Source organism: Ambystoma mexicanum, chromosome 1q, assembly GCF_040938575.1.
Source record: "Ambystoma mexicanum isolate Mex_15411 chromosome 1q, UKY_AmexF1_1, whole genome shotgun sequence".
Taxonomy (NCBI): Eukaryota; Metazoa; Chordata; class Amphibia; order Caudata; family Ambystomatidae; genus Ambystoma; species Ambystoma mexicanum.
The window spans coordinates 615392394-615407723 of record NC_090922.1 but is presented as its reverse complement, the minus strand read 5'-3'; the positions used below and the strand labels follow the sequence as shown (position 1 = coordinate 615407723).

The 15330-nt window shown below is 49.1% G+C and overlaps 1 protein-coding gene across 1 annotated transcript in view; it reads left to right on the top strand.

Moving 5' to 3' along the window:
* Positions 1 to 15330, top strand: part of LOC138533590 (quinone oxidoreductase-like protein 2) — a 300745-nt gene that overhangs the window by 127962 nt on the left and 157453 nt on the right. The window contains exons 2-3 of the mRNA XM_069641157.1: positions 2462 to 2618; positions 13818 to 13914. Coding sequence (XP_069497258.1) covers positions 2462 to 2618; positions 13818 to 13914 — 254 coding nt within the window. The remainder of the gene's footprint in view (positions 1 to 2461; positions 2619 to 13817; positions 13915 to 15330) is intronic.

Below are 15330 nucleotides of genomic sequence, written 5' to 3'. Positions count from 1 at the left end.
CGGCCGGGCCAGCAGGGAATTATAGCTCCACTACTTCTTTTCGTACACTTCGGCCACTGGACCTTCCCTACTGTCTGTTGCTGCTTAGGCTCCATTCTGCAGGCCCTTCAGTGGAAGGATTGTCTTCCTTTCTTTATCTGTATCTCTTGTTGAGGGGATCATCTCACTCACCTGTAGAGGGGATGGGGGGCGATGTTCCATTATTCCTTGAATGGAGGGCTCCCATGCTGATCTAGTACATCCAGATTTGAACCTCAACCTTCCCTATGGTCGAGTCCAACCCTCAAACTGGACTGCCTCTGGTGAGTTTTCCAGTCCCTCTGCGGGGCTTCTTAGAGTCTAAAATGCTTTCAGGGCCTGTGCACATACCCTCTACACTGCAGGTTAACATTGATGTGGGGTAATTGTGTTTCTAAGGCCTGTATGCCTTCTGAAATCCCTGAGAGGCTTGTGAAAATGTTATGGTGTCTGTTTTTAACCATATTCTGAAAGCTATTTTTCTGTGTATGTACTTGTATGCTTTGTTGTTATTATATGCACAACTTGTAATCAATATATTTGTTCAGATCTATTGTGTGAGAGTTCCGTTGTTGATTGATAATCAAAAGTATTTACGGTAATTTTGAACCCACTCATATCTTCTGGAGGGTTGACCAGACTGGTCTTTCCAGTCTACCACTTGGAGGGTGAGGATCACAAAAGAAGCACTATGTAAGCTAAATAGGTTGATATATCTGGGCCTAGAAATTGAGGCTAAAGGAAAATATCTCTAACAGTGCGTATGGTGCATGTGTTTGTTACTTATGTGAATAAGAGTAGCTGTGGCATCATCTTTACCAAATTCAATACTGAGTACCAACGAGCTCACCAGCCTCCCATTCTAACGGACACCACATCCCTCCACTCCACGCTACACCCCCTTTTCTGCAACTGCCAAGCACCTAACATGCATGCATGAACCCCCTTGGTCACCCCACAAACTTGCACTTGATACCAAACAGGCCCATTCGTATGCCGGGCCAGGTCTCACCGGACGCCACATTTACAAAAACAACCTAGACGTTTACCCAAGTGGAGAGCCTAGTTTCTTCTCATCTGCTTGCACCATCACTGCCTGGACAACAACCCCCCCCCCCTTCCCACCTCTGCTTCTACTAACTTCCCACTGCAACCAACTCAATTCCAAGCAATCCCGAGCAGGCACTGAAGCATCACGAATACATAAAAAGCAGAAGTGTGATATTCAAGACGCAATACATCTTACACTACATGTATGCTGAACACGCTCTGCTAGTCTTGATTATGTAAACAATGCAAACTCTGTGTTATCAATGCGTTTTTAAAAATGTCATTCACCTCGAACATTGTGTGCATTTGTGATAAATGTGAGTTGAGCTACTTTTCAGGTCTGCATTCCATAATGCTGAAGATGTATTTATGTTCTGACATACAATAGTAGATGTAGAATCGATTTTAGAAATGTGAGCTGATCTTACTTCACTTCTCTAGTATGACCTTCCAAAACAGTGCCTCGGATGCATGGGGATTTAGAACGGCAGTAACCCGATCTAAGATGGATGACGCAAGTGCATGCGTGTGGCGGTGCTCTTCTCACTCCTGTGTTTTACCTATTGGAGCTAAACATACCTGGTTACGGTGCTCCAACAGTGACCACAAAAGTGATGGGTGGAAGGTTTTGAATGAATCTGTACCACTGGCGTTGCTCTGGGCAACCTTCCACACCACCGTTTTTTAGCCCGTCTCCGCCATTGCAAAAGGGGTCCAGCCATAGCCTGATTTGCATATGGTCTTTCCCCTTCTGTAATGGCTTGGCAGGCGAAGAACGATGGTCTGGAGGCTTGCCCCGAGCAACGCCAGTGGTTAAGATTCAGTCTAAACCTTCCAGCCATCACCTCTTTGTTTTTGCTACAGTGCTCTAACAACCACTCTGACTTTGAGTCCTACCTCTGTACCAACCCTTCTAAGCCTTCCCATATGGAGACATTAGAGTGGTCGATTTGGAAATAGCAGTGAATTTGCCATGAAGCATGCCCCTTAACCTTCGTCCATCCTGTTTTCTATTTACGTAGCTGTGAGCACAGCCAGTGCCTCTCCATGGTATCCAATCAGTAGCTGCGCTTTGCTAAATTCTGGCCCTCCAACCACTACTTCCCTGTCTGGTGGGCAGCTTCACCAAGAGGTGGCTTCACCTTGATGGTCCACTTTCATTTCAAAAGTCTCCTTCCTGTTAGCCGGAATCCAGTAGTTGTGGTTATACGTACTCCAGAGGCAAAGATTAATGTTGCAAGCTAATAACCATAATCACTTGCCACCTAAATTGTATACATGTACACAGCACGTCATTTCTTTCTCACAAAGGTTCAAATACCACTAGACACTGGCTAGTGACGAGCGCAAATTTTGCATCCTGCTCTACTGCTTATTTATTTTTTTGGTGCAGATGGGGCTCCAACCGAGGTGATGTGCTTGGAACCAATGTGAAGGATGTGCTGTTGTGTTCTTCAACGAGGCGTGCCTATCGTGCAGCACTGTGCACGGAACTGAAGAAACCACTGGTGATTGCAGATGTTCCTTCCCGTGAGCTGCAGCCACATGAGGTAGCGTTGACATCTTACCTGTAGCAGTCTGATTCACCGTTTTGGTGAAGTGCAGGGAACTGCAGACCAGGACCATAGTAGACACGACTATATATGCATTCTTTGGTTTGTTTTGGTAATGTAGGAGTTTGTCAAACCTAGTGTCCACTCTCATGTACTTCCCGGTGTTATAACCCGCAGACCCTACTTTTTACCCCGGCTCTTATCCTTATGTCAGATGTATCGTACTCCCGATATGAAAAATCCAAACTATAAACCAAAAAAAAAATATGTTTTTAAACATCACATCAAACTTAACCAACATGTAGGACATTTCCATATGTACACTTCTTGTCTTTACATTTACATGTTGCGCTTTACTTTCCTCCCCCCTCCTGTCCCCTTAACTCGAGCTCCTACTTCAATTCCTTAAGGTTCATTACTTAGGGGTTATCTCCTTTACTCTTTTCAGGCATACCATCTTCATTGGATTCGACCTGGGAGAGTCCCGACATCATAGTTACCATTTGCCTCCATGCTATTGGGGGTCCCGCCTCCTCCTCCCCTCCCATCCCCTCCCCTCCTGACTGCTTCGTACCATGCCACCGTCTCAGCCTCTGCCCACTTCAGGAGGTCGTTCCACCACACCTCTAATCTGGGTCTGTGGGCTGTTTTCCAGCCCATAGCGATTCTCCGTTTGGCCAGGATGTAGGCCAGGTCTTTCAGTTTACTGATGTGTTTTAAGTTACGTGGTCTAGTAAAGCCCCCCAACATGCATGCCCTTACTGACTCCACCTCCAACTTAATCCCCTTTTGGGATAGGCGTTGTTTACCCCCCTCCCAGAACCTTCCCACCTCAAGGCACGCCCAGAACATGTGAATCATCCCGGCATCCACCTCCCCACACTTGGGGCAATTCTGTGTTGCTGAGTTTCCAAACCTAGCGTTTTTACTGGGGGTCATGTATGCCCTGTGGGTAATATATAGCTGGTTCTGCTGCAGCCGCGTATTTCGGGACACCTTCTTATGATACCTCTGGGCTCTTTGCCATTGCCCATCCTGCATAGGTTCCCCCACCACCTCCTCCCAGCCCTGCCGCAGCTGGAGCAACTCCGACCCACTCTGGACATCAGTAATTCATAAATTCGGGATATTTCGTGCTCACCCTCCGAGATATCGTACATCGTTTCAATGATTGCATCAGGTTGTTCTGCTAGTACTGCCTCGGACCACTTTTCTCCGACTCATTTGATTCTGGTGTATGTAATGTATTGGCATGTGTGTACCCCGGTGTCCTCCATTATCATTTGAAAGTCTAGTACCTGCCCTTCTTGCCATATGTCTCCAAGGGTCACTAGGCCCATCGGTTCCCAAAATTTACGGTTCCCTTATATCATTTGCATGTCTTCGCTGCATAACGCTACCAGAGGTACCTGCGGGGAGCATGGGGTTGGGTTACCCACCACTTGGCATGCTTTGCGCCATGGTCTCCAGCCTAGTTGCAGCAATCTCGCACGTCCCTGCATCTCTGATTTAGGCAGCCATATTAGTTCTTTTAGAAAGAATGGGGTACAGTCCCTACTTAGTAATCTAGCTTCTGCTGTCTCTTCTTCGGACAGCCATCTGGCCACATACTGAAACTGCCCCGCCAGGTGGTATATCTCGAAATTCGGTAGGTTTATGCCCCCTCTATCATGTGGGTTCTGCAACTTCCATAGGGCCACCCTGTTTCTGGAATTATGCCATATGAAACTCCTGCATAGGCTCTGGAGTTTCGTGAAAAAGCGTTTGGGGAGCATGTATGGAATGTTCATGAAAAAATGTAACAGCCTAAGCAGAACCGCCATCTTGAGCAAGGCCGCCCTGCCCACCATGGCCAGGGGGAGTTTCGCCTAGAACCCCATGCTGTTCTCGATGCCTTCCACGGCCCTCTCCGTGTTGTATTTATATTCGTCTGCGACCGTATGATATATATTGATCCCCAAGTATCTGAAAGTTCTAGTCTGCCAGGGTATCTGCAAGATTGGTAGGTCCCCCTGTGGGGGCCCCCTATATCTTCCCAGGGGGAACATTCTTGACTTTTTGGGGTTTACTGCTATACCTGAAAGGGTTGCATAGTGTTCCATCACTTCCAGGACATACTGCAAGTTTTCCTCTGGAAAGCGCAGGTATAGCAGCATATCACCGGCGTACAGTGATATCAAGTGCATTCCCCCCTTCATGTGGATCCCTATCTCCCCGTACTGTTGTCTGAGGCTGATTGCTAGTGGTTCTAGTGCAAGAATGTATAGCATGGGGGACCAGGGGCAGCCCTGCCTTGTGCCCCTGCTGAGTTGCCATTTATCCAAGATTATCGCACCCGTTTTGACCTTTGCTATTGGGGAGCTGTATACCATCTTAATCCACCTCAGGTACCCGGGTCCTATCCCATATTCTTTCAAGGCCGCCATCATTCACGGCCACCTCACGGAGTCGAAGGCTTTTATAGCATCCAGTGAGGTTATTGCCATTTCACCCAGGCCGCTCTCTGTCTATTCTATTCTATTATATGGTGGAGTCTCCTATGGTTGTCGGTTATGCTCCTTCCCGGAACATAGCCACTTTGATCAGGGTGTATGAGTTTGTTAATTACCCTTTTTAGTCTGTTTGCCAACACTGCCGTGAGATGGGGGTCTGTATGACCCGCATTCTGTGCTTGGCTTGCTGGGTTTTAGAAGCGGAACTATCACCGCTTCTCTTAGGGATTCCGGCAGCCTACCCCTTTCGAACGCCTCATTTAGCATAGCCAGCATCGGGGGGAGTACTTCTTGCCTATACATTTTGTAAAATTCACTAGGGAGCCCGTCTGGTCCCGGGGCTTTGCAAGCGGGTAGGTGCAGGACCACTGTCTCAAGTTCCTCTATGGTAATTGGGGCCTCCAGGTTCTCCCTTTCCTCCTCATTTAGTTTGTGTAATCCCATGTCTTCCAGTGTTTCTTGCGTATCCCGCCCTGCTTCCTCCCCTGTATCTTCAAAGAGGCGTTTGTAAAATCTGAGGAATCCCTCGTTTACTCCCTCCTGGGTGTTCCAGATCTGCCCTTCTTCTCCTGTTATCTCCCTGATTACTGTTCTCGGTGTCTCATTTTAATATAGCCATGCTAGCAGCCTCCCTGTTTTGTCCCCCCCTGCGTGTTGCCTTTAGATTTGTTTTTTATAATTCAATTTGCATAGCCGTTCCCAAAGCTCCCTATTGGCTTGCTGTGGTTGGTTCAGTTGTTCGGTGTCCTCCTGTGAGGTACCCCCCCCCCTCCGCATCATTGCTTCCAATTTCTTCTCTGTCTCTTGTAGCTCTCGCTCGATGCCCCCTTGGAGCTTTCTAGATTTGGATATGGCCGCACCTCTTACTACCACTTTAAACGCTTCCCATAAAGTTTCTTCTGACTTCACACTCCCTGTGTTAGTATCAAAGTACTCAATAATCTCTTCCCTTAAATCCTCTCGAAATGCCGAGTCCTGCAGGGCCTCGGCTCTAAGCCTCCATGTCGGGATTCTTGCTCTGGGGGGTTGGTGTCTCTACTCCACGACCAGGGGGGAGTGGTCTGATAGCGTTCCTGCCTTATATTCCGAGCACATCATTTCACATACGAGTTCAGAGGCGACGAACATATAGTCCAGTCTCGTATATAGGTTTTGTGGGGCGGCGTAGTGTGAATAGTTCCCATCATTCGGGTGTTGCTGTCTCCAGATATCCTCTAGCCCGAAGTCTCTCAGCAGGGCCTGTAATGCTTTTGCAGCGGGGGTGGGTTTATCTAGTTTCGTATCTGACCTTTCCTGGGATACAGCATGCAGTTTAAATCCCCTCCCCATTTAATCGCACCTCCCAAGAGGGGGCTGATTTTGCCATATAAGGTCCTAAAGTAGGCCGCTGTGTCTTGGTTGGGGGCATAAGGATTTATGACACTCAATTCTCTGTTCTCCAGCAGCCCTCGCATCACTATCATCCTCCTGTCTAGCTTCACCATGGCTTGGAGCATCTGAAATGGCACATGAGGTGCTATCCAGGTAATCAACGCCCTGGCGTCCCCCTCCACTTTTTCTTGACCACCTAGTTTCTCTTTTGTGAGGTGGGTTTCCTGTAGTAATGCTATGTCCACTTTCTGCCTTCTCAGGTACATCATCACTTTGTTCCTCTTCAAATAACTATTAAGGCCTCTCACATTCCAAGTTACAATTCTGAGACTTCCCATTGCCATCCATATTTTGTTCCCCCTCCCTCCCTCTCTCCGACCTTGTTTGGCATGAATGTGGGTTCGTTCCCCATCTAAATTCAACATTAACTCCCCAACTAACCCCACCTACCCCATTTCCCCCAACTATATTCACTGCGCACATTCCCTTCCCTCCCCCCTCCCTACCCATCCCAAACTGGTGCCCAGCTCCATCACTGGATCTCAGGCTCACCCGCATTTGGTCCCATCTCGGGTTGCCGAGATAAGGAAAACAGCAGGGTGCTACCGATCTATCGGTATCTTAACTAGTCTATTCGCAGGGGTGTAAGAGCGGGTTCCACGAGGCTCCTGCAGTTTGCGCTATATCACCGTGCTTAAGCATCCTTATTTACACAGCCCATGCAGCAAAAGTCCCAACTGCCTTTGCCCTGTCTTATATTCTAGTCCCAGTGTCTGAGTCTGCAGCGCCGTAGGTACTGCAGCCTCCATTTTACTTATCTGCACCGTCTTACTTCTGGATACCAGTCTCCGATGGGCAGTTCTGTGTATCAAGCTTATCTGACGCCTCTTCTGGGGTGTCGAAGACCAATACTCTGTTATTGTGGTACACCTTCAGTTTCGCCGGGTATATTAACATGTACTTATAACCTGCTTCCCGCAACCTTCTTTTCACTGCACCATAGTTCATGCGCCGTTTTGTACCATCAGTGTGTAATTCGGGTATGCCGTGATGTTCGCTGATGCCCTTTGTATCGTTCCTCCTTTCTGAAAAAATTCTAAGACTCTTTCCCTGTCTTGATAGTTCAGGATTTTGGCAATTATTTGCCTTGGTGGGGCTCCAGGTGGTGGCCTTCTCGTGAAGGCCCTGTGCGCCTGTTCCACCGCGAATCCTTGAGTCCACACCCCTCCTGTTATTTCCCGCAGCAGCATTGTTTCAATGAAGTCCGTGGGGTTTGATCGCTCTGCTCCTTCCGGCAATCCCACAATGAGTATGTTGTTTTTCCGGGCGCGTCCCTCCGCTGCTTCTGCCCTATTTTCCAGATTACTCACGCATTGTTCTAGGATGTGAATCTCTGATTTGTGAGACGCACATGCAGCTATGTTCGGGGCCATCTCTTTTTCGAATTCGCCTGTGCGTTCTGCCAACGTTCTGACATCTTGCCTTAGGAGATTCACCTCTTCCTGTACTGCACCCACTTTGAGTTCCAGTGCCGCCTTCAGTTCAACCATGGCCGATTCCTGTTTAGTTTCCCATGCTAATTTCAAGTCAGCAATCGCTTCCAGGATCTGCTGGTCTTTGCGCCCCATGACGGTGTCTGTGGCATTTTTTTTCTCCTTACTTCTAGCCCCTTCTGGCATTTGCGGTGTTCTAGCGTACTCTTCCAACGTAGGTTGTTTGCCCTTTCGCTTGGTCTGTTTGTTCGCCATCTTGATGTTGCCGTATGTTTCTCTTCAGGTGCTCAGGAGTATGGTCTTTAGCGCCTCAGGGTTAGTCCGTACTCAACTATGATGCTTACAGGGAGCTATGGTGGGAGTTCTCGTGTGCTGTTTGTTTCGTGTCGTGAATTGATTATGTCCTCCCATGTCCTAGGCCGCTGCTGTTTCTTTCAGTCATTGCACTCTGGCTCCTGGTGGGGCCTCTCGCTGTCTGTGCGCCCAGGGACTTGTGGGCCTGTATTGATGTTGCTGTGGACCCTACAGTCACCAACAGTGGTCTAGCTTGCCACTTCACGCGGTGTCCCAGCTGCCGTGATTTCCGGTGGCTACCCCACGTGTCACCTGGAGTATTTAGTTGCCGTTCTCGCTCTTCTGCTGACTGTCGGGCTCATATGATACACCATGCGGCGAGGCCTTGTTAGTGTAAGCTTACAGACCGGTCTCAGCTTGTGGCAGGGGCCGGTCTTCCCTGAGCCCGCCTCTCCATCTGGCAATTCCTGTCCGCGTGGCGTCGTCTGGGCACTAGTGCTGCCTGCTTGTAGGGTCCTCAGTGGTACTTTCCACAGGGTGTGCTGCGCGCACCCTTCTTTTATCGCATCATGGACTTGTGAATGCCTTCCTCGCTCCTGGGTCACGGGTCCATGGGGATTCGTATGCCTCGGCTACTTTATTTTAGGAGAGGAGGATGCCGCCGACCTGGGCCAGTTTATTATTATGGGCGAACCGGAGTGCACCTCCCATACCACGTTGTTGTGTAGTATCGGGCATCAGCTGCCTGGTTTTCTGCCAATCCTCTTTCGTGGGGTCGCCTTCGGCACAATCCAGTTCAACCGCCACACTGACTGAATGTGTTTTCTGGTGGTCCCACTGTCCGGTCCCCACATGCGAGCTTGCCACACTGTGCTTTTTCATCTCTGTTTGCTGTTTACAGCCCCATCAAGCTCGTTATGTGCATTGCGCTGTACCTACTTCAGGCCTCCGTAAATCCATGTGTCCCTGCCTGTGCCCAACTGCGTGTCTTGAGTGGCTGGGTCAGCGTTTACAAGTTGAGTGTGGCTTCGTATTATAATTTATAGCACCATTGTGCTGACCGGCATTTACAAGATGACTTCGCTGGGGCTCGCCGCAGGCTCAGTTGCGAGCGTGTTCAATACACGTCCTTATCTCCTGTTGTGACATTGTAGCTAATGTAACTGAGGCATTGCGGTGTGCTATCGGAAGTTTGTTTATATCTCAGGTTATTGTTTCTCTTCGTCCGTCGCTTCGACAAAGGAAACGAGCGCCCACAGTGTTGTTTACTACAAGGTGGCCGCTTGATGCGCTGGGCAGCTCCGTGTCTCCTTGTGCGCGCGTCCCAGCTATATACGCCAGTACTGAGCTTGTTTGTTTGTGGCCCCTGGCGTACGATACAAGCCCTCCGCATGGCAGCGGGGAACCTTTTTTACTTCCTTGTTCTGAGTCCGAGCATTCTTATGCGTATCCGTTCACGCTCGACTCGCCTGCCAGTGGCAATCCGCACACGGATACTAAGTTTTGTGTCAGTCTCTTTGTTCGCCTCGGGCCGCCATTTTGTTTCCTTTGCCTCCGCGCCGCTGCAATTTTCGTCGGACTGAATGCACACAAATCACTGTGCTAGTCCGCTCGGAATGAGGCTCCAGTCATGCCTTGACTATTCATCGGGCTGCACATGCAGTTTCGTTCACCATGAGCAAATTTTGCATGGCTTCTGTCTGGATCAGTGTAGGATCGGCAGGAGCCCCTCGGTAGACACGTCCTGTTACATGGCCCTGAAGCCACGCCCCCTCCAAACTGTAAACCATGATGTCCACCAGCTGTATGGTGACCAAATAGTTTATTTAGAAAAAAAATTATATAAATGTCAAATTGGCAATATGCTAAAACAGTCTGCCCAAGCTGGCCAAGTATATCAGCCTGATGTTGGGGCCCAACCCTACACCCAGTCCTTCTCAGGCAACTGATCCAGTCATTACTCCCACTCTATACGACTCATTCAATGGTTTACCTTCCATTTACATTCATTGTCTCCACTCCCTATCCCCACAGTTATTAAGGGTCTCACCCGCTGTTAGAAATGTCTTTTAATCCCTTTTCAAACCTCATGTGGGATTTCATCCTGACCTGTGCTTGTGTTAGATATTCACAACACGATGTTTCGATCCTCTGGTAGTAGTTAGAGTCTCCTTTTTAATTACCATCTGTGCAGTAGCACCAACGACCACTGTTGAGTGTAGGGCTTGGAGTCCTGGATCCCCCAGAACTAGCCAGGTTCTCCACTGACGTCAATCGTAACATTCCTATATTGCTCTTTTTTTTTTCCTCTCCACATCTTTTCCAAGTCACCTCTGGGCTGATGTAAGGGTGGAGGTTTGGCATCTCTCCAGGTCTGGCTCCTCTATCAGTCCTGTCATGGGGCTCGGTCCACTTAACTCTCATCAGACTCTTCTTTTTACAATTGTAGCTTTGCCTACCTACTTACTGTTGCTAAGCCATTAGACTGGCTTGCCAAGACCTCTTTGTAGGTGACTATACTACTTTCAGAATATATTTCTTTCAGCACTTATCCTTTGACCCTCCCCACGATCTACCATGGTCCAGGGCCAGCTGCCATTTTGTAGAGCCTGCACACTACAGACAGCCAATGCTTGCATACATATGTTAAGAGTAATCGGTGTAGGGTCTTGATTGTGGCACATCTGACTACTCTTCCCTGCCACCCTATGTGGCTGGGTACCTAGATCCTTGTGGCGTAATTCCCGTTAAAGTCATTCTTCTCTGCATCCTGGGTTTTCTTAATGCTCTCATGGTCGGGGAGGAAGCTGGTGTTAGGCTCCCCACAAAGTACTCTCATCTCCTGTGTACACCTATGCTACTCTTGTCATTACTCCTACCCGTTCAAATATTGCTGACAATGCTCTCTTCTGGAGATGCATTGGCAATGAGGTCCCTGCCAAGCTAATAGCAACAGATCATATGGGCATAGGAGTCAGGAAGAACTCTATACAGTGCTTACAGGAACTTGTCATAAAGACTCTGGGACTAAAATAGAGCTCTCTAACGGCATTGGCCTTTTCAAGAGGGTATGGGATCCCCTCTTTGCCAGGGGTAAGGGGCCTATCAGGGAGAAATCCAGAACCAGTCCTGAGAAGGGCTGTGCAAGTTTCGAGGGTCCCAGCTCCTATCCCCCTTGCGCCAACATGCTGTTGTGCAGTACCTCTTTAACCATGCCTCATGAACAAGATGCTTGCCAGTCTCTTTCTGAGAAGCAGGCTGCTGCCAAGACAAATAGCACCAAAGAGAGAGCAGCCCTCCAGCGCATGATGTCATAAGGAGGCTGGACCCAAATAAGTGAAAGCCACCCTCCAACGCTGGCATTGTTCCGCCGATGGAGACAGATTGCCAGCAAGAAGTGTGGGACCTGGCACGTTGAAAAATACTCTGCTGCGAGAAAAGCCGTACAGCGCTGGCACCGGTGGCAACCCACTGCAGCTGGAGGTTCGCTCTCTAGTCCACCAGGGACGAAACAACATGGCTCTGATCTCCAAACAGACTGCAATTACCATAGGGGATCCCAGAACAAAGCCCCCTAACACAAACTTGGACCCTGAACCCCTCTGAGCGCCATCACTATTTCCCGGGGTGGGCCAGCAAGGAGAAAGAAGGTAGGGCTTAGCCGGTTATTTAACAGTTTTGCTATTTGTGTCGCCTGCCAGGGTGGGAAGACTGAGCCAGAATGGCCAGGGCAAGTACACCAATGACATGAGGAGTGGGAGCATAAAGCCCACACTAACCGCATTGCACCACCTAAGGTCAAAAGAGTCAGAGGAGGAGCCATCAGCTTCACAGCAGTTGCTGCTATACACTGGAATGCCCTTCCCCCTTTGCTAAGAGTGAAGAATCCCACGTGGCCTTCAGAAAAGCTTTAAAAACGTGGCTATTTGCCGAACTTAGTCTATGCCAACATTAATCGGCTGCTTTGTCACTCATTTGAGTCTTGGGTCCCACCCCGACACTATGTTCCTTTCTGACAACTATATGCTACTTGTAACTGGTTGCATCAGCGCCTTGATGCCCCTGGGTTTAGGTGTTTTACAAATGTAAACATAAACAAATAAAGCGAGGAACAAGAAGGAGGAAGTTTTGGGTTGTTTGGGTGAGATCAGAGGAGGAAGTGACAGACCAAGAGACCAGCAGGAGAACAGAAAGAGAAGCAGAATGTGGAGGCAATTTCTGGAGCAGGTGAGGTGGTGGTTACTGATTGCAAGTTTCAGTGCGTTGTGAGTGTGCATTAGAGGGTGATGAGTGTGTCTAGGAGAGAAAGTGTAGGGAGTGTATGTGTGAATGAAAGAAGGGCATTTGAGTAGAAAGGGGGAGTGATAGTTGCAGTGTGGTGGAGGGAGTAGTAATGTGGTGGAGGGAGTAGTAGCATGGAGGAGGGAGTAGTGGGGATGAGGTAGTAGTGTTGTGGATAAGTGAGTTATAGAATCAGAGAAGAAGTAGTAACATCAGTGAGTGGAGGTGAAGCCTAGGAGTGAAAGACATTGGAGGGACAGAGGAGGAAGACACAGGTGAATGTGTGGTGAGGGTGAAGTTGGAAGGAGAGGAGAGCAGTGAGTAGTGAACACAAGGAAGTGAAGTGAAGTGAGAGGAGTGCAAGTGCATGATAGAAAGGAGTCAAAATATGGCAGACTGTCTGTAAAGCACAATCCACTACCTCTATTAGAAGGCGAACCCTTGGTTAGAGTAGGGACACTTAGGAATTCCCTGTGGGAACTCTGATCGAGCAGGCGTTTTGGCTTTAGGAGATTGCGCGTAGCATTATTAAGAACTAAGACAGTAGGGTGAAATCTGCTGTATATACTAACCTGTGGAGTAGGATTGCCTGGATCAGGGAGGATTGATGTGTATTAGACTAGAGAGAGAGAGGGTCGGCCAAAGGACCCATTGACTTCTTAATAAAAACTGTTGGAATCTTTCTTGAGCCATCTATTCAGCGTGCATTAATACAAGTTGTAGAGGGGAAGAAGCTACCCTTTCACCTGCAGAACTCACAGGAACACAAGTCACGCAAACACAGTGGTTGAGAACACGTTTTTGCAAGGAAATGCTTATAGTAATCGGTGATACAGGCATGAGTGAGAGGGAACCCCTTGCAGAACTTACATTGGCCAACGTTATATCAGCTCAGCAGGTTAGTGAGACCCCTATCCTGCAGAGCTTTCTGTTAGTGAGACCCTCCAGGTACATGGTTTTAACAAAAATGTATGTGTAGCTCACGGTAACACGTCAAGTATAAAAGGGAATCCCTGCACTGCATATTCTACAACAACCAGTCATACAGACAGAATGGGTAAGCAAAAGCTTCCTATGGTGCAGAGCCTTGTCACACAAGTCAAATTGACATAAGTGGTGTGAGGGAGGCCATGTAGAGCTTACAGAAGTATAGAATCACATTGTTTAGGACACTGTGCTGTGTAGTGCTCACAATCCCAAAAGTAATACCTGCACCGTGCCATTCACTATACTCCTATTTTTCTTTTCGTCCCTCTCATTTGCAGGTTCGGGTTGGTGTCCACTGTGCGGGCGTAAACTTTGCTGATACATTGGTCTGTCAGGGTCTGTACCAGGAGCGGTGTGACCTTCCTTTTACTCCTGGTGAGTAACGTTATTCTTTACTAAGTGCTAACAACAGATTCTGGTGCAACAAGCCATGTTGGGATGAGGAAGGACATTCGCATTTGGACAGTGGTAACCTAGAAACAGGGCTATAGGTGGGCCTGGGCTAGCTGGGGCAAAGCCCTGGCATTCTCCAAAAAGTGGTCCCAATTTGCTGCTCTGCTGGGGCTCCCCAAACCCTGATTAACCCTAGCCTGCGCGGAGTCGACTACATTTCTCATGTGTTCGTCAGCATGCATGGAGGAGTGTGATCACTAAACAAGTGGCTCACCTTGTCTGTAATGTCCTCTTTCTATGCCCTCCCCTGTAGGACATGGAGGACCGGCACTTGCCTTTCCTCTTTCTATTGTTGTTGTGGGTTGCATCCCACCATGTATGTATGAAGGCGGGGTTACGGCTTTGCCCGCCAGTATCGAGTTGGAGATTAAAGAAGTTCCAGGGAGATGACCGCCTCTGGCAGGGGCTCGGCGATGTGTGGCGCTGCCCCGTGTGGGACGCGCACGCGGCGGCGTGACGTTGCACGTCGCTGCGTGCAGTTTAAATAAACGGGGCGTTCCCGGACGCACCAGAGCGACCGGGGAGCCCGAACTAGATAGACGTGTGTCGTGTGTGGTATGTCTAGTGCGGGGCACGCATGGGGGCCAGGACACACCCCCAACAGTGGCGACGTGTGCAGACGGATGCCCGGGCCCGGCGGTGAAAGGCATTCTGAAATTTTTCTCCATGATACGGAACGTTCCTGAGTGTTTCATTTCACGCCGTGGCTGCGAACCGTACACGCGGCTGGCGGCCATTTTGTTTATGAGGCCGTGGAACTTCACCAGGCTCCGGTTTGGAGGGTGAAAGCGATCCAGGTCCAATTTTTGGATATTCTGATTGCAGGCAGCATAACCTGCATGCCCATGCCTGATTTGTGTATTTTACTCCAGTTTTGGGATTCCTACGTCAAGTGAAAGCTAGGGGAAGGACTAAAATGTCTGGGCCGGATTAGTCCACTCCACCATCTCAGCTTAATTTTTGGGACATCCACACCACTGTGGCCTGCAGCAAGGTGGAGACCTGGCTCTTCTTTGTTCCCTTCATCATCAGGATGATGTGGCTTCTTCTTTGTCTCCATCATCACGAGGTTGGCTGCAGTGGATGCTCTTCTTCTCTTCTGGTGGCTCGTGGTTGGAAGCGATCCCAGGTGAGCGTGGGAACTAGTCATCATCACCTCTCCCCCAGTTTGGACTGCCATTGTGCCTGGAGAGGGGGAGGAGGTCTGTTGGTGTGGTGCTGAGGGGTAATTGAGTTGCGGCCCCCAGGACACAAGGTGGGGATGCCTGTGCGCTCAAGCCCATGAGTGACTCTGATGATCAGGAGGGTGGGGCCACCACAGCTGCTGAAGATCCTCAG